The sequence below is a fragment of the Rhinolophus hipposideros genome (assembly GCF_964194185.1).
Source record: "Rhinolophus hipposideros genome assembly, chromosome: 9".
Taxonomy (NCBI): Eukaryota; Metazoa; Chordata; class Mammalia; order Chiroptera; family Rhinolophidae; genus Rhinolophus; species Rhinolophus hipposideros.
In genome coordinates this window covers 13,556,919-13,580,665 of record NC_138055.1, presented here as the reverse complement: position 1 = coordinate 13,580,665, position 23,747 = coordinate 13,556,919, and the positions used below count along the sequence as shown (strand labels likewise).

Below are 23,747 nucleotides of genomic sequence, written 5' to 3'. Positions count from 1 at the left end.
TCCCCTAATGTACTTGTTGTCATGCATTATTGTAAAACACTGTTTAAAACTTCACACAACAGTATGAAAGTACTTAATTCCACTGAATTGTACATTTAAAGTGGTTAAATTGCTTAGTTTTATGTTATGTGTATTTCACAATTTATTCATACCTTACACATTTGTTGAGGGCCCATTTATGCTAGAAACTATACCAGGTACTATGGATACAAATATCACTAAGACGTAATGTCTGTGTTCAAGGGACTCCTAGTCAAGTAGAAAGAGACAGATACACAGAATACTAAGTACAAAGAAGTGTTTTAGGTTTTAGGATGGAAGTTGGTACAGGATACCGTGGGGACACTGAGGAAGGGAAGGTCAGTTTCACTGGAAGATTCACAGAGGTGGCCCTTAGTTAGGTCAAGTCATAAATTAGTCACCTTAGTTTCATTTTCTCAACTTCATCAATTTTATTCCTCTTACAGTTCTAAGATAAATGAGAATAATCTCATAAACAAAATATTGAGCAAAAGCAGCCAGAGACAAAAAAGAATACAAACTATATGATTCTAAAAATGGGCAAAACTACTATTAAAAACCAGGAGAGTGATCACCTTTCAGGAGGAGAGGGTAAATTAGTATGTTCAATAAATATATTAGGAATTTCCTTAAGATGAGATTGTATTTCCTTATAGAGCTAAATGATAAACAGGCACTTAGTATCTTCCTGAGTCTCTAAATTCATGAATACTTCTATCACTTACAACTTCCCATAAAAAATGTAATAAATTATATTTTCATGAGGATAACAGTACAAGAAACAATGAGAACAGAGCTTTGCTGATCAATTGGCTATGACTAGCTTAGTCACTTACAAATATAACAAATCCCACATTCACATGCTTTCAGTGATATTACAGCAGTTCAATTTCAAAGACCAAGATTATACAAGATGGGGATCTTAGAGTGAAAACTTTAAAAAATGAAAAGAAGTATTTCTTGTTTTAAAAAAGTTTTCTAAGGCCAAAAGTTTATATGATCACTTTCTCTTTATGTTACACTATAAGTAACACCTAAAGGATTTTCCACTTATAAAATTCAAAGTTAAAGATACAATAGGGGAAAATTGCATAGAAAAGACATTCAAAGGAAATACACCAAAATTTTAATAGTGACTGTCTCTATTATTAGATGGAATTATAGGTGATTTTTGTTTTCTATGTCTGAATTTTCTAAGTTCTCTACAGTAAATTGGAGGGAATGAGGGTATTAGCACTTTTGAAGTATAATTGATATACCATAAAATCTACTTGTTTTAAGTGTACAATTCAATGAGTTTTAGTAAATTTACAAAGCTGTGCAACCATCACCACAATCCAGATTTAGAATATTTTCATCCCCTGCAAAAGATTCCTCATGCCCATTTGCATTTTCATTCCTACCACTGAGCCTAAAGTAACCACTAGTCTACTTGGTCTCTTTTAAAGACATGCCTTTTCTGGATAGTTCATATAAATGGAATCACGAAGTATTTGGTCTTTTGTGTCTGGCTCCTTAAAATTAACGTAATACTTTTGAGGTTTATCCATGTTGTAACATGTATCATCTTTTGTTCCTGTGTATGAATTAATATTCCATTGCATTGATAGACCACATTTTGACTATTATGAAGAAGGCTATCATAAACCTTCCCATATAAGTCTTTGTGTAGACATATACTTTCATTTCTTTTGGATAGATACTTAAGGAATGGAATTTCTGGACTGTATGTTAAATTTATATGTAGCTTTTAAAAACTGCCAAAACTCTTTCTCAAAGTGGCTGTACCATTTTACACCACACCTCTCAGCAGTGTGTGGGAGTTCCAGTCCCCTCACATCCTCCACAACACTTGTTATTGTCTTTTTTATGAGGGTAAAAAACCACTTGAGTGGGCCCAGAGTGATCAACTCACCCCAGCATGCCCAGGATTCTTCAAGTGTTAGCACTGAAAGTCCTGTGTCCCAGACACCCCTCAATCCTAGGCAATCAGTAATAATTGGTCACCCTAGGTACGTGTGAGGTACTAGCTCTTAGCAGTTTTAATTTGAACTTCCCTAATGACTAATAATGCCAAACAGGTATTTTATAATAGAAAAAAAATTAAACTAAAAATTAAATAAAAACTAAAATACATTACTACAGTAAACAGATTATGGTCTGTTTTACTACAAAAACAAAAATACTTCAAGACATTTATGTATAACTTATTTCTTTCATGAGCACAAAAAATTCTATAAGGGGAGAGGGAGAAAATGCAATTTATGTTGCAGAAATTAAGAATTTTCCACAGTTATTTGACAACCTAAGAAAAGTCATAAAGAATCTTGCCCTTTGATACGCTTTCTGAGACACTGTGAAATAAGATCCTACAAACAGGGTAAGTATAGGGCATAAAGGGAGATGCTTCAGAAGTATGTAAGTCCTTTCCAATGGAGTAGAAATCTGACAGGAGAAATGCTTAACAGCATGGTCCAAATCCTAAGGATCTTTCCATAGTCATTCCCATTTCCAGGTCTATAATGCTCTCTCCTTCATCTTCTAAGAAAACTTCCTTAGTTCCTTCATCTCTCAATGATCTCTCCCTTTTTTCCTACTGCATGTGGAGACAGCATCTTATAATTTACCATTTTTTTTCATTTGTTTTTGTTTCCTCTCCACACTCCCATTTAGACTGCAAACTCACTGTAGCTTTTATGTCGTCTATGTCTTTTGAAAGCCTCACTGCACCTAGCTACAAAGTGTGTTACACTCAAATATCTACATGATTACTTTTAAGATTTATTAATCCTATTATATCATAAAATATCATATGTTGTTTTTTAGATTTCTGAAGCAAAATTATTCCAATTTAACTTGCTACTATGATTAATTTTTGCAGATAACTCCAAATAATGAATACAGATTTGAGTGGACTAAGAAGCAATATGTACCATCATTACCCATTAGCCAGGCTCCTGGAGCTTATTGGGGCTTACCCCTCCGCTACCTGCCTGTTATCTTAGTGCTTCACAGAACTCTGTCCCTCAAACTCATGTGTGGGCAGAAAAGGCAGGTTATGAACTGAACAAGAGATCTGACAGAACTTTTGAAATGATACCTTGTTGAAGTTTACTTCAAATTGTTAGGGGACTCTGGGAAAGAACATTTCTGAAGTATACTACTATCACTGGCAATTACTTGACTGCCAGGTGAAACTCATTCCAGTAATAAATTATTTTATCTTATAAACATAACATATGGCATTACATTTGCAAGGGAGGCCCAGTGATACAGGAAGAGTAAGAAGTTTAGGACTTGGATCTGAATCTTACCTCAACTATTTACTAACTGTGGGTGGGATCTCGGTTCAATCACCAAACCTTTCTAGGCTTATTTCCCCAGTCATAAAATGAGAATCCCACCATCACCTCCCCAGGGTTAGTGTGAGAATGTGGCAAGAATCCCTTTGTACCGGAAACAAAGTAGGTAGTCAAAATGTGAGTGCCTTTGTTCCTTTCTCCCTAATTACTAGAGGATAATTTACATGCTCTCTCTCAAAAGGATGCAGGATATTTCTGAATTCAGAAAGATTTAATTTTTAGAAGGTTTTACTTTTAATAACAATTTTGAACACCTGACGTTAAAAAAAAGCATTCCTCAAATGCTGCCTTATTTTTAATCAAATTAATTAGCTTCCTGTTATTTTTGGTTAGAACCTTTGAAAACTGATATGATTCAAATTTCCAATGCATACTGACTTCTTGATATTATTAATATCACCATATTAGAAATAATAGGTGGCAACTAAATATGTATCATACAGAAAACCATTACAGACCAGACTGTGTAAGGAAAAACTCACGTGCAAAGGACTATGCGTGTGCATGATAAATATTCTGGCCATGTTCACAGGGCCACTGACCTTCGCTAGTTACCTTATAGCTGATATATACCTTAAGAGAGTAAAAAATAATGAGCATTCTGAAAACATGATATTTCAGTTTCATTTTCCCCTTAAAATTGCTCTCCTCATTCAGTTTGCAAGATCTTTACCTTGACCCAAATTCTACATGTAATGATGCTTTGCATCTCTAAAATGTCATGAATGGAGTGAGGGTGTGTGTATATGTATGTGCATGTATGTGTACACATGTGTATGTGTGTACACGTGGATGCATGTGTACAAAGAACCTATTACATAACTTTTAAAGATAGATTTTTAAAATCATTATAGTGAAGTTCAATAAAAATATATTTGATTATTAATCTCTTTACGTTACTAAGTACATAAATTTCCTTTTCACTTACTTCCACTGCTGCTACAACCTGGGATATTTTCTCCAGGAGAATATCCCAGGAGGCCTCCATTCCCATTAGGATTAGAAGGCACTGATGCAAGAAGACCTAAAGGGAAAACATTTCCTATTAAATTATGATCAGATCATATCAAGGATAGGTACATAAACAACTGCCAAAGAAACAAATCAACGGCAGTTACTGACATACCTAGTCCTCTATATCGTGAAAGCTGCTGGTAGATCTGTTTCATCCTCTCAATATTCAGACGGCTTGCCTCAGCATGGTTCACCATTGGTTTAGGATAATTAACTCCTATTAAGCATTTGGCTACCTTTTGGATACCTTCTGGTGCATTCCAGGGATCATAAATATATTTTGCAGGGAAGCCTCTTAGGACAGGCAAATAACGCCTTTTGGAAGAAGGAAGAAAAATTATTAATAAAATGAACTATAAGCAAATTATAACAAACTACTTATTAGCTATGTATGACCAAAATCAAATCAATACCATTTAAATTATTGTTTAACTTTCTCCTCATCTCTGCTGCCCATCAGGTGTTGGGAATACTTTAAACGTTGCTTAAACATGAAAAGCTCTTCCTGGTTTAGTTATTCCAAACTGAATAATAATCACCCTTGATTTACCTGATATAGTCTCCATTGGGATCTGTTCTCCTACCAAAGCCAACAGGGCAATAGCAGTGAAAAAACTGTTGGAAAAAGGAACTACAAGACAGCCACATCCAACTTCCAGCATTTATGCTCCAATCTGCATCAAGCAATAATTCTTCAAATACCTTCAGAAGTAACAGTAACCAATTAGTTTGCACACACATAATTCTTAAAGCAAGCATTTGCCAGGTCTCTGTAGTTCAAAAGTCAAGGCAAAGAAAATCTAGTATAGAACTGTAAAATTAAACCAAAAAACTAATTCCAAAGTTAGCTTCCTTGTCTATGCTCTGTTCCATAATGAGTTATTTCAGGAAAAGAAACATATCAGTAATATAAGTGGATTTCTGGATAGAATTTACCTTTGTGATCTTTTCAGTGCTATGTGGGAGGAGGATAAAAAAAATTACTCATGTCACCAATTTAAAAGAGACATGAGGAGATTTAAAAAATGGAAGAAGTAAATACTTTCAAGAACACAAAATGCTACCAAATAAATAATCAACAGAAACTCAGAAGCTTGGTACACTGGCCTACATAAAGGGAGCATCCAAATATAAATGACGTTTTGAAATGCACTGGCAGATAGGAGAGGTGTTGAAGGGGGAAAAGGTGAAAGGATTAAGAAGTACAACCTGGCAGTTACAAAACAGTCACGGGGATGTAAAGTGCAGCTTTGGCTATATGGAATACAGCCAATAATACTGTAATAACTATGTATGGTGCCAGGTGGATACTAGACTTATTGGGGGGGAGTTAATTCATAAAATATGTGTCTAACCACTATGCTGTACACATGAAACTAATATAATATTGAATGTCAACCATAATTGAAAAAAGAAAACACCAAACTAGGTCCAAACAAAAAAAGAACTGGAAAATCCTCAGGTGTCTGGATATTAACCAATAAACTTTTAAATGCACTGGTATTGTAGAGTTGATCCAAAAGGGAAACTGAATCAAAGTAAACTGTTTTTCATAAATTCATTAAGAGTGTGCTCTACATCTACCTCATGTACAACTTTGTACTAGGAAATATAAGAGATGCAAAAAAACCATAGGATCAGAAATGGTCCTTGGATAGGATAAATTTATGATACAGGTAGGAATGTAAAACATATATGGAAATCCTGTTACGTATAACGGTAAGATGATGTTACAAAATGTAGTATGCTTTACTTTACATATCACAAGTATTACTACAAAGCTGTGATGTTGAAATAAGGTGAAATAATATATATTTTAAAATTTATACTACAAATTCACTATTTCTAAGAATTCTTGGGTGAATCCTTTTTGGGACAGAAATGATCACCTATAAATACATTAATACAGTAAGTCCAAAGTGTTAAATCTTATAGTTCCTTGATGCCTAGGCTGGTTTAGCCGTAGAAATGACTTTAGGTTAACTGAACCAGTTTTCACCATTTCTCTTGTCTGATTACACCATTTTGCTCTCCAAATGTGACTGCATTGTGGGAATTAAATGTTTTCCCCATTGAAAAACTAGACTATAAATGAATCTACATAGTAGATAACTTGTAGGAATTATTTTAATAAGGTATAAAGTCCTTTAAAATAAGACTATGCTGCATAAGGTAAAAGAACACGTACCTTCATTCCTTCTTCCCAACTAATCCACAAGTCACCTCGTGTCAGGAAGCAAGCAACTGCATGTCTGGCCAAATGGTGAATCCAACCCTCCTGACGAAGCTGTGTCATGATGGCATCAATCCACGGAAAACCTGTCCGGCCTTCTGCCCATTTTGCTAAAGCCTCAGGATTCTTATCCCAAGGAATTTGAACACAGATGGGATTTCCTTCCATTTTATCAAAGCGTGGATTATTTGTTGCTGCTGTATAGAAAAATTCACGCCATAATAGTTGCCCATAAAGGGAAAGGGGAGGGGAACTGTTCTTTTTTACCTAAGATTAAAAAGCAAAGATGTATTATAAGCAATTTTTAAAATAGTACTTTTAAAAATAACATCCGGTTTTAGTTAATACCTTTTTGTAGAGATCTGTTAGTTTGAAGTAAAACAGTCGACATGACAAACAACCAAATCGGAGGTAAGGACTGAGTCCAGTAGGGCTAGCAAGCAGGGAATTCGCATTCATTCGAGGTCTTTCAAAGTTTGCCACCCAAGCCTGAAAACACACAGAGAGAATTACACCCATTGACTTTTCCATTTTAAAAGAGTATTTAAAATTTAGATTCAAAATAAAAGCTACATAGATCTTGCATAATAAAAGCTTACTATTCAGCCACAAATGACGTTTTAATAAAAAAGAAAGGATATAAGTGAGCTTTTTATTTTTTCAGCGATTCTCATATAGCACATACCCACGTGAAATAAATTATCTTCAAATTCCTAACAAAAGGCTGAGAGCACCTGCAACCTGTCTCTGACACCGAAGTAAAGGTAAAAAAGAACTCTATCCTAGCTTTAAAGTTATGGTCATCAGATACCAGTATACACAGAAAGAAAAGTAGTATTGGTAGTAGCTAAAGAGGAAATAATCAGAAGAGGAGGGAAGAGATATTTAAATGAAGAGAGAGTTGTTATAATAATTTTCAAACAATTAGGTTTATGCTATTTTAAGTATTTCTCTCAACCCTTTTTCAACAGTCTATTTTTTGTTTTTTTAAAAAGAGTAAATTATTTTTAAAATGCTAGTTTGGAAATATGAGCATGATCTATATTATCATACTTTTCTTTCCAGATGCCTTTCCAAACGTGTAAGTGCTTCAGTTTCTCCACCTGGCCATACTGCAGAGGGTAAACCATCTGTATCAAAACCTAAAAAAAATTTATAAAATTGTCATTCTTCTGGAACAAAAATAATTTTTATTTAACCACAATAATTGTGGGAAAATATTACTTTGCACAAAAGTTATGACACTCACATAAAAATGAATTGAGCGCTCGGGAAAGATCCTCACACATAAAGGATATAACGTTCTCTATTCTGTAGAATGCACATCTTAAGGTGACAGCAAATAGATCACATTTTTTAGAAAACATAAATATACAATCTATCACTTCTTAGTTTGAGTTTCTTTCGTCTCCTTTCTTCTTTCCCTCTTAATGCAAAATATGTTACATGTTAAATTAGAAGTGGGTTTTCTAAGTGATTTATTAATTCTTAAGCTTCACAATTATTGTCATTTATACCCACCTAGTTCTTCCAATGAAGGGACTCCATATTTCTCATCATGGTCATCAGAGAGAGGAGTTATACACTTTTCTATCACTTCTGAAGTAATTGTCTCTACTGGTATCTCCAGTGGTTCCATTTTGCTGATGAGAGTCTGGAATCTTTTATAAGTAAGAGGAGGCTGTCCACCATTGAGTTCTATGATCCTATTACAAAAGGTAATAAAATGCAGTTAGTATAAGAAAATGATAATATATTTTGATTGATACACTCTGAAAAGGCTTAAAATCAGAAAATAAAATTAATTACTTAAGACTTCTAGGAGAATGACCAGGAAACTTGTTAAAAATGGTTACTGATCTAAGAATCATTTCTTTCATATTCTAGACATCTGCTAGGTGTCAAAAATATACAGTATGCAAACACTAAAACCTTTAAGACAAAGGGCATCTATGAGTGAAAAAAACAAGTGGCTAACTTAGCCTGAAGGCAGTAACAAAAAAAAATGAAAATATAAAAACTTATTATAACTCAGCTCAAAGAATCCCTTAATCATCAATAAAAACTTAACCAGGCCAATATTATATCAAGGAGCAAACAAGTCTCATTAATTAGAATTCTATATATGACTGTAATGATAATCACTTGCTATTTTCTATTGTGTTCATGATTTTGTTAAAAATGTCAGCATATATGTATCTTATATATTAGGTTGGTGCAAAACGAATTGCGGTTTAAAAGGTTAAAAATAATTTCAAAGACTGCAATTACTTTTGCACCAACCTAATGTATTTTATGTATCTTATGTACATATTTTATATTGACTTTTGATCACTGATTGCTTCAATCAAGCCATACTAAAAGGAAGGATTGGATATCCAATGATAGTTTGGACTAGTTGCTATTTGGGAATAACTATTCTTTTTTACTAAGGCCATTTGCTTAGCATTTAGCCTTCATAAAGAATTACTGATAAAATCCAACTCCATCATTTTATGGTAGGAAACTGAAACCTACCAAGACAGTTAATACATTAGTCAAGGTCACATGGTTAATAAATAGCAAATCAACGTTTTCTTAATCCAAATACAGTACATTTTTCATTATGCCACATATAACTGTATGTACAGAAAGTACAGAAAGTAATCATCATAAAAACCATCCTCTCTGCTTTTAGTAATTTTGCCTTGGTGTAATCCTTTAAGTTTATACATAGGGTCATCATGAAATTTGTCAATTGCAACAATATTGCAATGACACTATGGAAGACACTGCCAATTACTTAACAGAAGCAAAATAAAAACCTAGAAAAAATGTTTTTTTTCATGTATGTCACATGATTTTATGATGGACTATATATGGTAAATATACACATACAATCCAATAAACAATCCAATTTTATGTGTAACACTGAATCTTCCACTTAGAAGGAACTGCTCTTATCCTAGTATACCTCCTTGCTATCAGCTCCCTAAAGTTAAGAAAACTGGTAAACTAGAAGACAAGTTTATTATCAAAGGATGTATGGCTTCTGGCTTAATATCAAGTAAGACCCTTGCCTGAATCAAACCAAATTTTTTTGATACACTTGGAAAAGTGGAATAAAATTAACTAGTTTTTCATGTTACTTAGAATTCACTTTATTAACTTGATAAAATGTGTAAATAACTAAAAAAGGAAAATAATTTAAAAGGTACATAATGAGAATTCAGCACTTGTGAGGACAACAGTATGTCAAAGATTCATAAGTTAATGAATCTTAATGAAACCCCAAAACTCATAGCATATGAGCTCGTATAATATTTCCTAAATTTAAACTTGACCACAGACTCTGTTGGACAAAACATTACTAAGGACTGGTATTTCAAGAAATACACTTTGAGAAATATTGTATTATACCCTTGTTCAAAAGACTACAGCTATGCAAAAAAAATATTTCATACAAATTGCATCTGGACTTAAAATCTAGATATATAAGACACATACACACAAAGTAAAATAACTTAAGACAATCATACAAAAATATCAAGGCAGTTTATCCCTATGTAGCACATAAACTATGAAATTGATATTACTAAGAGCCCAGAAAGGCAAGAACACAGTAGGCTGAATTAGAACAGTCAAGAAATATTTTGACACCCTTAATAGCTTAAAAACTAAAATTCAGTATTTTTATCTTATGCACTATGTCTGTAATTTTCGTATCTATCACTAGGTAAGCAAAAATCATAGCAGTTAAAAATGCTAAGGGTTTGATATATATTTACTTAAGTCTCCCACAATTCTATTATGCATATGTTATTTCCATTTTACAAACCTAAGTTCCACAGATTAAAACTTATTTGTTGATGTATTACTACTACTGACCTATACACTTAAAAATGGTTAAGATAACAAACATGCTATGCGTATTTTACTATAATTAAAAAAACAAAAAAATACTTACTTGTCTAGGTCATATAATGTATGTGAAATTCGTACAATTACTTCTACTCCAGCTTCAGTAGCCAGTTTCTTAATAGCTGCATCTCGTTCCTTTCCAAAGGGCTCAGAATCATACTCAATTGAAAGTTTAGTAATGTTCCACTCCTAAAATAAGATAAAGGGGCAAAAATGTACACAAATTTTAAGAATAATTTTTCCATTACAACCATACAGGCTGGAAAAAAGTGAAAAGCTCAATCTCTATATATCAAATAATTATTCATAAATCAAACACTGAATATGCAGGAAGAAAATGTACAATTTATAAATTCAATTTATAAATAAGAAATGTATGCTTACTAGATATCAAGCATTAAGCTAGGCAAGACACAATCTAGCAATATGCTTAAAACCAGCTTCCAATACTAAATGTGTTTGTATAGCACTTTACTTTTTCAAATAATTTACACTTACGTTACCTCATTTGCTCCTCAAAATACCTCTCCGAGTTTGGCACTTGGTATCTCCATTTTGCAGATATGGTTATTTTTAAAATCTAAGGACTTGTTCAAGTTCACAGAGAGCCAGAATACCTGAATTTATGCCTGCTGATTCTCAGAATTGGTTTTTAATAAATCTTTGAAGATATTATGGTATAAGCTGCTTTGCTGAGGTACTGTTTTATTTCTGAGTACCAAAAAATGTTAACTGTAGAAAAGATGGAGATAGTAATAATAACAGCTATCTGAATGTCAGGTGCTATATTAATAAGTTCTGCACATCTCCTTACAGTGATTTTCAATGAGGAGACTGTGACTTCAGGGAATTAAGTGGTTTCCCAGGGAAGTAATAAAGTTTTTTTAAATTCTAAAATCTGCTCTGATATATCTTTCAAAGAAAAAAACATCACCTGTAATTTCACCACTATTTAACTGACTATATGATAACATACTGTAATTCTCCAAACCTGTACAGATTAGACAAGGGCTGTCCGCAACAATGCTTGGTTTTTCATTTTTGTTTTTCATTGCTATTATAAACCTTGCAGTGCACATCTTTATGCATACATCTTAAACATTTTGGGGCATTTGTCCTATTGTTTCTAGAAATAATTTATCGAAAAACAACTAATGAATAAGATATGCACATATCCCAAATGAAAGAACAGAACACAGCTCTAGAAAAAGAACTGAAAATGGAGACAGGTAATTTATCAGATGCATAAGTTCAAAACGCTGGTTATGAGGATGTTCAGTGATCTCTGGGAGAACTTCAACAAAGAGATAGGAAACATAAAAATGGAGATCAAAAACACGAAAAAGAACCAGTCAGAAATAAAGAATACAATAACGCAAATGAAGGATGTATTACAGGGAATCAATAGTAGATTAGATAAAGCAGAGGATCGAATCAGCGATTTAGGAAATAAGGTAGCAAAAAATACCCAATAAGAACAGCAAAAAGAAAAAAGAATCCAAAAAATGAGGATACTTTAAGGGGCCTCTGGGACAACATTAAGCGTGACAACATTCACACCATCAGGGTACCAGAAGGAGAAGAGAGAAAGCTAGGAATTGAAAATCTTTTTGAAGAAATGATGGAAAACTTCCCTAACCTGATGAAGGAAATAGAAATACAAGCCCAGGAAGCACAGAGTCCCAAACAAAATGAACCCAAAGAGGCTAACACCAAGACACATCATAATTAAAATGCCAAAGGTTAAAGACAAACAGAGAATCCTAAAAGTAGCAAGAGAAAAGCAGTTAGTTATTAGGTTGGTGCAAAAGTTATTGCGGTTTTTGCAATTATTTTTAATCAAACAGCAATTATTCTTGCACCAACCTAATACCTACAAGAGGGCTTCCATAGATTGTCAGCTGATTTCTCAACAGGAACTTTGCAGGCCAGAAAGGACTGGCACAAAATATTCAAAGTGATGAAAAATAAGGACCTACAACCAAGATTACTCTACCCAGCAAGGCTATCATTTAAAATTGAAGGACAGATAAAGAGCTTCCCAGATAAGAAAAAGCTACAGGAGTTCATCAACACCAAACCAATATTACAAGGAAATGTTAAAGGGATTTCTTTAAGATGAAAGAAAACAGATAAAAAGTATGAATAATATAATGGCAATAACTACATACCTATCAACAATTACTTTAAATGTAAATGAACTAAATGCTCCAGATCAAAAGATAGGGAGGCTGAACGAATAAGGAAGCAAGGCCCTTACATATGCTGCATACAAGAGACTCACTTCAGATCGAAAGATACACACAGGCTGAAAGTAAAGGGATGGAAAAAGATATTTCATAAAAATGGAAACGGAAAAAAAGGCTGGGTAGCAATACTTATACAAGACATAACAGACTTTACAGCATAGGCTACATGAGGTCTGACAATTTAAGTTCACGAGCTTGTTGCAACGATGTTGCTAAACTTTTTTGACATCAGAGGGATTATTCATTATGAATTTGTACCAACTGGACAGTTAACCAAGTTTACTATTTGGAAATGCTGGAAAGACTGCGTGAAAAAGTTAGATGAAAACGACCTGAACTTTTCGCCAACAATTCACGGCTCTTGCATCACGACAACGCACCAGCTCACACAGCACTGTCTGTGAGGGAATTTTTAGCCAGGAAACCAATAACTGTATTGGAACACGCTCCCTACTCACCTGATCTGGCCCCTATGACTTCTTTCTTTACCTGAAGATAAAGGAAATACTGAAAAGACATTTTGATGACATTCAGGACATCATGGGTAGTATGACGACAGCTCTGATGGCCATTCCAGAACAAGAGTTCCAAAATTGCTTTGAAGGGTAAACTAGGCACGGGAGTTGGTGCATAATTTCCCAAGGAGAGTACTTTGAAGGTGACCGGAGTGATATTCAGCAATGAGGTATGTAGCACTTTTTCTAGGACGAGTTCATGAACTTAACTGTCAGACCTCGTATACCACATACATTTAAAAAGTATATCTAAAATCCTACTACTTCTCAACTCCTCTACTACTCCTCTAGTCCTAGTCACCACCATTTTGTTTCTGAATAACTGCCATGGCCTCCTAACTGATGTTTCTGCCTTTACAACACCTTCCACTCTCCCAAGTCTATTCTCTACAAAAAGTCTAAGTGAGTCTTTTAAAACTTAAGTGAGATCATGTCACTCCTCTACTGAAAAATCTCCCGTGGTATCCCATTTCACTCAGAGTTAATAGCCCAAGTCCTTTTCATGGTCTACACAAGCCTCTGATCTGGCTTCCTGCAACCTCTCTGACCCCATCTCTTCTTTCACTCACTGTGTCCTAGCTATGCTGGTCCTTCCTGCTGTTCCTAAACAAGTCATGACACACTTCCACATCATGGCCTTTGTAACTGCTGTTCCTTCCACTTTCAATCCTCTTTCCCTATGTTCTGTTATCTTAGCAGCTTCAAAGAAATTATTAATTCTCACAAGTCTGTCAGTTAACTAGATAGTTCTTCTGTTGGTCTCATCTGGGGTCACTCACGAGCCTGCTGGCAGCTTGGCTGGGGCTGGAGGACCTATGATGATGTCTCTTACACATCTCAGACCTGGGAGCTGGCTGTTGGTTGCACCTCCCTCTCTCCTGTGGTCCCCTATAATTTGGTATTTTAACCCAAGCTCCTTTGCATGGTACAAGGACCATTCCCAGAGGGCAAAGGTAGAAGTTGCAAGGTCACTTAAGGCCTACGATTTGGAACTGAAGGTTTCCTTTGGCACTTAGTCAAAAGAAATTATAAGGCCAACCATAATTTAAGAGCACAGGAAAATAAACTCCACCTTTTGATGGAATAAGCTACAAAATACTGTGGATTCCATGTATCACAGCTCACATCTCTGCATGGCTCAGTCCCTTCATATGTGTGTTCAGATATCACCTCATCAGTGAGGCCTCCCACGAGCACATGTAAAGTAACTACTCTGCCCTCATCTTGGCACTTACTATCGCACGCTTTATTTTAGCACATATCACACTACCTGACACAGCATATTTATACTTATTTATTATCTGTTTCCTTCCCACTATAGTATAAGCTCTATGAAGGTAGGAACATTTTCTGTTTCGTTCACTACTATATCCCTGGCACCGTGAACACTGCTTTGTATACAGTAGGCACTCAATCAATATCTGTTGAATAAATTAGCTTATTAAAATGCGTGTACCATCAAATAATAAAGAATCCAAAATAACTAAAAAAGGATAATATAAATTGTATGCATTGAAATGTTAGTGGCTTTATATGTTCTTCTTTGATTTATTCTGCGATTTTGAACTAAATATCTTATATTTCAGTGTGTCCATCAATAAAGATTTTATCCACGTCTGTTTCTTGGATATAATGAAAATATTTTAAACCAATACTTTATACTCTTCATAAAAAGTTTCTGCAGAGCCTAGAATGTACATGGTCTTGGTAGCATACCAGCCTGGTACCAAATGTAGAAATGCAAGATTTAACTGCATAATAATAATAATTTATATAATTTACCTATAATTAATAGTGTCATCCAAGTTTTGCCTAGGCTAGTGTCTGCTAAGTTTATTATTTCTTCAATAGAACATGAAAAAAGGAAATTTTTTTTAAAAAGCCATCTTGTCAGCCTATATTGTCAGAAATTTAACAAGAAAAATTCTAAGTTCAAAACATATCAAAAAAACAACAGTTTATCAGATATATATGTGTGTAAATATGTGTGTACAGAAACGCTCTGACACCATGTGTCAGTCTACTCAATATAAATGGAATAAAGTGAGTGAATGCTATAGAGAGGAGAAGATGCATACTAGAGGGGACATCAATACTGGAACCACTGAAAGCACTATTATCAGGTCTAAGCTAGTAGCTTTACCTCCAATGTGGGAAATAGGATACTTATCTATTAAAAATTCTATTTTCTGTACTAGAATAATAGAACCGGAGACAATCATGTAAATGAGTCAGCTAGTTCCAGACAAAAGAATCTTTTCCCTCAGAGAAACTGGGGTTGTAAAGGTTAGGGGTGGAAAGGAGACCTTCTTTTATTGTATATTCTTTTAGGCTTTTCTTTTTTTAAACAATGCATGTAGTACCTCTAAACAAATTTTTTTTAAATTAATGCAATAAAAAAGAAATTAACTCCTCCTATGGCTCTAAACCCAGTAAATAAATATGAAAGGAAATTTTAATAAATGGCATTTTATTTAGACTTCTGTATGTAGCCCAACGAAAAATCAGAATAAAATAATAAACACTCTGTGTATGTGCTTGTGTTTATGTATCTGTATTTTATGGCCCATGTAGAAACCACTGCCTCTATGCCAAAATGACAAGACAGGACATCATCTAATTGCAGAAGACAGTTTGATCTAATAATATGCTATTTGAGGCAGAAGAAAGCACAAAACAAAGAACACAAAAGACTTGTGGACTTAAAACAAGTTTTTAAAAAATAAGTAAATAAAAGAGTTTTTTTTTAAATTTTAAGGCAACTAAAATCCTCTTACAATTCATTTTACTTATACTGCATGAATTTAGAGGGTTGAAGCAATTATCCTCACATACATTTTTACTCATGAGTTGCAGATAAACTATTAATATTACCATTGCCTCTGATATGCTTTCTACTCAGAACTCTTCCATGTTCCTCAGTTAAATTCTGACTCTAAGCAGCTACAATAGTGAACAAACTTTAATGTAATCAATTTTCACTAGCCCAAACTGTTGCATTAGCCAAACTCTAAACATTGACGAGTTCTTTCATACCAATGGAAAAAGGCTAGGCAGTGTTGATTTGATTCCCAGCATGGGGGACATTCTCATTCAGGGAAAGGAATTGTTCTCTTCTGCATTAGAAATAGAAACATTGCTATTATAAAAATTTGATGACTCAAACAGCTGCAAGAAAAAAAGCTGAAACACATTAAGAATTCTAATGATAGTAAATAGGAAAGGATGAGTTAAAAAAAGCCAGGAAATTCAGATTCTGGTCTGAGCACTTCCATGAGCTAGTTGTATGATCTTAGTAACTCACTGAATCTCTCTAAGACTAATTTTTTCATTTGGAAAAAAAAGGGGGGGAAATAAGACTAGGAGATTTTTAAGATTCTACAGAGTTTGAAAAAAAAAAAAACAAAAAACACCGGGGCGGACAGGTGGCTCAGTTGGTTAGAATGCGAGCTCTGGGCAATGGGGCTGCCAGTTCGATTCCCACATGGGCGAGCGAACAACTAGAATGAAGTCATGAGCTGCCGCTGAGCTCCCTGATGGCTCAGCTGGTTGGCGTGCGGGCTCTCAACCACAAGGTTGCCGGTTCAACTCCCACAAGGAATGGTGGGCTGCGCCCCCTGCAACTAACAGTGGCGAATGGACCTGGAGCTGAGTTGCGCCCTCCACAACTAAGATTGAAAGGACAACAAGTTCATTTGGATGGAACTGATGACTCCTGGGAAAAACACACTACTGTTCCCCAATAAAAAGTCCTGGAAATACACACTGCTCTCCAATAAAGTCCTGTTCCCCTTACCCAATAAAATATTTAAAAAAAAAAAGACATTAAAAAAAACCCACAATTTTGTCTTATTGGTAGCATGTCAATCGTTCCAGTCCTTTGACCCAGAAACTCCTAAGAATTATTTCACTAATGTAATGGCACACGTGAGCAAAGATATATATATATTAGGACAAGGATGTTCACTGAAAGCATTACTTGTATTAGCAAAAGGCCTGTGGAAAAAAATTAAATAGAAGGTTTCAGTAGAAACCTAGTTAAAGAAATTGTAGCATATCTACACAATGGAATACTATGAAGCCATTTAGAAATATGGAACAATTTACAAAATACATGGCTAGTAAATAAAACATGGCACAGAATGGTGTAATGTAGTGTATTTTCATCTTGGCTTTTAAAAGGGGGGATGGTAACATACATACACACACACACACACACACAGACACACAATCTCACTCATATACATTCTTATTTATGCAAAGAGTATTTCTAATGAGGGGAGGCCGGATAGCTCAGTTGGTTAGAGCACAAGCTCTTTAACAACAGGGTTGCCAGTTCAATTCCCTCATGAGATGGTGGGCTGCACCCCCTGCAACTAGACTAAAAACTATGATTTCTTCGTATTCCATTGCACAGTGGAATATATCATGATTTCTTCATATTCCATTGCACAGTGACTGGACTTGGAGCTGAGTTGCGCCCTCCAGAACTAGACTGAAGGACAACAACTTGGAGCTGATGGGCCCTGGAAAAACATTCTGTTCCCCAACATTCCCCAATAAAAAATTTAAAAACAAAAACAGAATTACAGAGCTACTGACTTAAAGGACTTTAAAAAAAAAAAAGTATTTCTAATGAATACACAAGAAACTAGGAGTAGTTGTTACTTCTGGGAAGGGAACTAGTAATTTAACGTAGAAAAAAGAGTGTATAGATGCCTGACCACTGCACTGTACACCTGAAGCTGAATAATACTGAATGTCAACTACAATCAAATATACATACATATATACATGTATATATGTATATGTGTGTGTATATGTATATATGTGTGTGTGTGTGTGTGTGTGTGTGTATATATATATATATATACATATATATATATGTATATATATATATATGGTCACAGCCGTGGAGGACAGCATAGGGAATAGGGTCAATGGAATTGTAACAGCTGTATAGGATGTTAGAAGGGTAGTAAAATTGAAGCGGGGGGTTATTGCTTTCTGAGGGGTATAGATGTCTAACTATTACATTGTTTTGTACAACTAATAATAAAAAAAGATTTAATGTTTCATTATAAACCACTTCTTTTAATGTCTGATTTTAATGTGTAACCTTTTTTTATTAAAGAAAACCCACATTTTTATTTAAAAATATTTATATTTCCCACACTTTAAATTACTCAAAACACCTTATTTACCAAATATGTGTCTTTGACAAAAGATTGTTATTTTATGCATAATTACCTTGAAAAGCCTGGGAAACACATCTGCTGGTTGTCCACGAATCACAAACAGCCGCGAGTTTAATTTCCGCAAATTAGCATCAAGGTCTTCAAGACATTGAAGCAAAAATCTAGAGAGAGAATAATAATTACTAAAATTCTTTTTTTTAAATTAAATTTATTGTTGTGACAATTGTTAGTAAATTTACATAGATTTCAGGTGTACAATTCTGTATTACATCATCTATAAATCCCATTGTGTGTTCACCACCCAGAGTCAGTTCTCCTTCCATCACCATATATTTGATCCCCCACTAAAATTCTTAAAATATATATTTAGAAGATATAAAATATTACAAAATTATGTTATTCTAAAAGTTAAAATGGCAACCCCAACATCTTATTACCTCTTATCATCTTATTACTGTTAATTGATATATAAATTACTGCTTCCAAAAATCGTACTTATAATTTTTTTAAATTACACAAGTTTCTTAGTATTTTAATGAAGTTCCTAAATTAAATCGCTTTCATTAAATAATAGTGACTATTAGCAAAAGTTTAATTTTTAAACATAAAAATTATATAAAGAAATAAAGTAATTAAATGAATTGATCTCATTATTTAAACTTGAAATGAATTCAAGTTCATGAAGAAAAGCCAACATGAAAAATCTAGAACATTTTCAGGGAAGCTGGTTAGCTCAGTTGCTTAGAGCGCGGTGCTCTTAACAACAAGGTTGCCGGTTCAATCCCCACATGGGCCACTGTGAGCTACGCTCTCCACAACTACATTGAAACAACACTTATAATAAATAAAAGTTTAAAAAAGAAAAGAAAAATCTAGAACATTTTCTACTGGGAAAAAAAATGGAAACATCCTATTTAATCAATTTAAGAAAGTGAATAAAGAATTTAAGCACACGGGTGGCTGGATGGCTCAGTTGGTTAAAGCACAGCTCTCAACAAGTTTGCTGGTTCAATTCCTGCATGGGATGGTGGGCTGCGCCCCCTGCGACTGAAAACGGTGACTGGACTTGGAGCTGAGCTGCGCCCTCCACAATTCGATTGAAAAAAATCTCGTTAACATCAGCATGCGCCAGGGAGCTCTGTCCTACACAACTAGACTGAGAAACAACGGCTTGAACTGGAGGGGGCTGGGGAGGAGGAAGAAAGGGGGAAAAGAAAGAAAAAGCAGGATGGAGAACACACAGCAATGCTCTCCTTTGTTACAAGACTTTTTGCACAATGACATTTAAAACTATATAGATACATCATTTTGATAAAATAAAATTTACATTGACTGTACAGTTATATGTGCATAAAAAAATAACTAGAAGGATACTTACAACAAGCTATTAACAATAGCTACCCTTGGGGAGTGCAAGTTTGGGGTGGGGGTGAAGAAGAGAAAAACATACACTTTTTTATTTTACTTCATAAAAGGGTTTAAAATTGATAATCAGCATACACTCCTTCAAAATGGAACAAAACAGACATATTGTATCTACTGTAAACCTGGTTTAATACATAATAAACATGTTTTGAAAGCAATAGAAATATTTCCATGGCATAATTTATCATGATTTCTTCGTATTCCATTGCACAGATATCCCATAATTTAATAGGTCTAGCAACAAATTACTAACCTTTAATCAATCCTGAAAAGTTCTAATTTCTTCATTTGTAAAATTGGGATAGTAATAGGATTCATATCATACATAGCACTGTTTTGAGAATTAAGTAAATTAATATATGTGAAGTTCTTAAAACAGTGTGCCACCCATAGTAACCATGATTATATTGTTATCTATTATGTTTTTGTCCCCTCCTTCCTATCACTTCTATTCTTGCTACAATAATTCTAGTGTTTATTATCTTTTGCTGGCATTATTTATTACAATGCCTTAAAATAGATCTGCCTACCAACAATCTCTCTCCACTCTAATCCATTTTATACGTACACACCACCAAATCTTGCTGAGGCACACTTTCCTGTACAAAGGTCTTAAAAGACTCACTCCCTATTGAATAAAGAACAAATTCTTTTCCTTGGCCACTAACTTAGAGTTCCTGGCTCATTTCCCACCACACCCCTTTCCCTCCTACTACTTCTCTTTTCCCCAGAACATTCAATCTCCTGGAATTTACTCCATGTTCTTTCCTCAGCCTGAAATACCTTTTCCCCAATTTCCTATCTCTTCAAGTTCATACCCTAGTAATCTTCAATCTTCAAGTTGAAAGTAACTTCTCCATTCTCTCAATTGTCAAAGAATATATGTACCTCATCCTAGAGAAACTTTCAGACTGTATCTTATATTATAGCCATCATAAACTTCTCCTGATGGATTTCAAATAAAGTATCTGTATCTCATTCCTAACTACACAGTTTCTTAACCTAGATTTTGGTTTCTACATTTGACAAATATATGCCTGATACAATTTGTTGAAAAGCTTAGAAATAGGATAAAATGACCTACAGAGTTGTCTTGTACAACTGTTGAAAGGATTATAAACAGCACAAATCACCTAGTAGAATCACTAGTACTCGATAGTCATTAAGCAGAAGTTGTAATTATTCTCCCTCGGGAATAATTTATATGTTTTTAAAAAGTAACGTGTATTTCTACATGCAAATATCTGGGCATGACAACAGAAGACTATAAATTAGATGGATGTCTACTATATGTACAGAATCATTTTGAACTCCTAATTTCCCCTGAATGTGACTTCCCCTGAAGGTTCTATGAAAATCTTTCCCAGTGACAAGGCATGAATCTGAATATATACGGCAAGATACAGTGAAATTAAGACTCTGAATCAACTTATCTCTAAGCATATAATTCTTCCTTGTTAATACCATAAAACAAAACCTCCAATATCCCAGGTTCAAAGTACCAACTTATTGACAGGTAAGATTTCTTTTTAGTGCTGAACAAATAATGTTACTTGAAAGGGTGCTATGTAAAGTCTAACCTTTCATCCTTTACCCTCAGCTGGGAAGTGAGTTCTGTCTGAGTTCAGATTCAGTGAGTTCCAGAGAACACACCAATTTCAATCTCTATATATTACAAATGCAGGTCCTCAGAATAGGCATCCAATACTGAATGAAGAGATTTACTATGATACTGTACATTGAAAGTACACTTTCAACAGGAATTTATTTTCAGACCTCCAATTTGGCTTTATTTACTGTTCTCTTGAAACTATAGTCATTTGAAGACTCAGTTAATAATGCATGAACTACATGCAACAGATTGGTTTTTAAATAGGCCTAAGGGTAGTAAAACCCAGTACATCATCCCAGTACATTTGCATAACTGTATTGCCTACATAGAAGCACGGTTCTCATGTTATTTAATTAACAATATTAATTGTACTACTCATAATAAATTACAGAGGTGTTAGGTGAGAAAATATATTGCTTCACTTTAAACATTTTAAGGTTTTCTTAACCTCTAGAGTTCACTACCTATTGCTATTAGAAAAAAATACAGTCAGTGAGTTTCCTTATACCATTTCCAAAGGATGATTTCAACATGAATCAACAGCAATTGTTTCTCAAAGTAGGTCACTGCTATAGCAACCAGTGGGCGGTTTGGTACACTCCCAGTCACAATGACCTACTTTCCAGCCTGTGCTAGAACAGCTTTATATAACTAGAATTTCTAGTTCTGTCTATAAAATAGTCTAAAACAGGCAATGGTAGGATACAACATAATCCCACTGCTGCTGAAAACAAGGCATTATGAATTAATATGTATCATACCAGAATAAAGCCATCTGGTTCTGCACTTCAGTCTATAAAATATATCATATCATATGCTCAACAATGAAAACTACACTTAGAATATCTAAACCAAAACAATTCATTGCTGACTCTAGAGAACTGATTTAAAGAATATAAATGAAGATCATTAAAACCACATGCAAAATATCCTCCCCCTATACTCTTCATGAAACAACAAGAGAGTAAAATTTTTAAAAATTAAAGTTCTGGATATATTAACCACAATAAAACAAAATGGAGAGTCTCAGTCATTAACTAAAGTCTATGGTGTTTATTAGAAATTTAAAATTATAAATAGCAGTCTGTCTCTATAAATTGCGTAAAATTTACATATGCTTTTTTTCTAGTTTGTAACAAAATTTTAGTGCTTTTATCTAAATTAATCATTATTCAAATTGTCAGAATATTTATGATATACATTTTCCCTAAAGAGAATAGTTTAATGTTCAGTAAAGATTAAATATATATTTTAAAAGCAAATTTTGTATTTTGCCAGGCTTTAATGGTAATGTATCAGTGGACTTATATATATACCATTACACAATGTCTCTTTTTACAAAAAATATTTTGCAATGTCGTCTTTTAAATTCTGAAATGCAATTCATAGATAACATAGCATATCTATATACAGAACTTTAAAGCACTATATAATACTCTAATGTAATATATAGGAGAAACTAAAGGAAGTCATTTATTTTTTAAAAGTAACATTTATTTCTATATGTAAATATCTGGGCATGGCACAAAAAGACAATACAGGGTGATTTTTAAATTCAACAGCTACAAAAACAGACCAATAGAGTTGTATTATTGGTGACTTGAACATTCTGAGTGGTATTGACTTTGGTGACATTATTTTCTGTAATGTAGAGCAAGATTTAGTAAAGTTCTGGACAAAACAAAGTACAATGTTTCCTTGATTTACATAGGTGATAAATATATTTCAGGAAAACTCAGTATATATTAAAATTGTGTAAGTAAAGTCCCAGTGTTTCCATATAAAAATGGATTTAAGCTCTGGAGTAGAAAATATGAATAAGTTCTTCACTTACATGAAATATCTGGTACAATATTTGAAAGATATATAGGACTCAGGACAACTATTTATTTTGAGAAACAGTATATACTAAGCATTGCAAGAAGTCTTCCATTCTTGGCTTCTCACTAATACCACGAGCACCCTCTAATCACTGTGGTGAACAAAAATGCCCCCACAAATTCCTAAAACATCTCCTAAGGATGTTGTTCATTACTATTGTTCATTAATCACATAATTTCATTTATTTGAGGAATACAAGATAAATGAGATTCCAATACTGAAGAAGCTTAAAATCTAGAAAAAAACTTGAAAATGTACATGATGTACATGAATATACCTATTACAGCAGAATGTTACATATATTATCAGAGATATATATGGGTACCATGAATATGCT

At 34.0% G+C, this 23,747-nt stretch overlaps 1 protein-coding gene across 1 annotated transcript in view; it reads right to left on the bottom strand.

Annotated features, from left to right (window-relative positions):
• Positions 1 to 23,747, bottom strand: part of CRY1 (cryptochrome circadian regulator 1) — a 44,574-nt gene that overhangs the window by 2,553 nt on the left and 18,274 nt on the right. The window contains exons 2-10 of the mRNA XM_081060870.1: positions 18,545 to 18,653; positions 10,577 to 10,719; positions 8,152 to 8,336; positions 7,684 to 7,772; positions 6,979 to 7,119; positions 6,586 to 6,897; positions 4,948 to 5,099; positions 4,510 to 4,712; positions 4,312 to 4,407 (exon numbers count right to left, since the gene is read on the bottom strand). Coding sequence (XP_080916996.1) covers positions 4,312 to 4,407; positions 4,510 to 4,712; positions 4,948 to 5,099; positions 6,586 to 6,897; positions 6,979 to 7,119; positions 7,684 to 7,772; positions 8,152 to 8,336; positions 10,577 to 10,719; positions 18,545 to 18,653 — 1,430 coding nt within the window. The remainder of the gene's footprint in view (positions 1 to 4,311; positions 4,408 to 4,509; positions 4,713 to 4,947; positions 5,100 to 6,585; positions 6,898 to 6,978; positions 7,120 to 7,683; positions 7,773 to 8,151; positions 8,337 to 10,576; positions 10,720 to 18,544; positions 18,654 to 23,747) is intronic.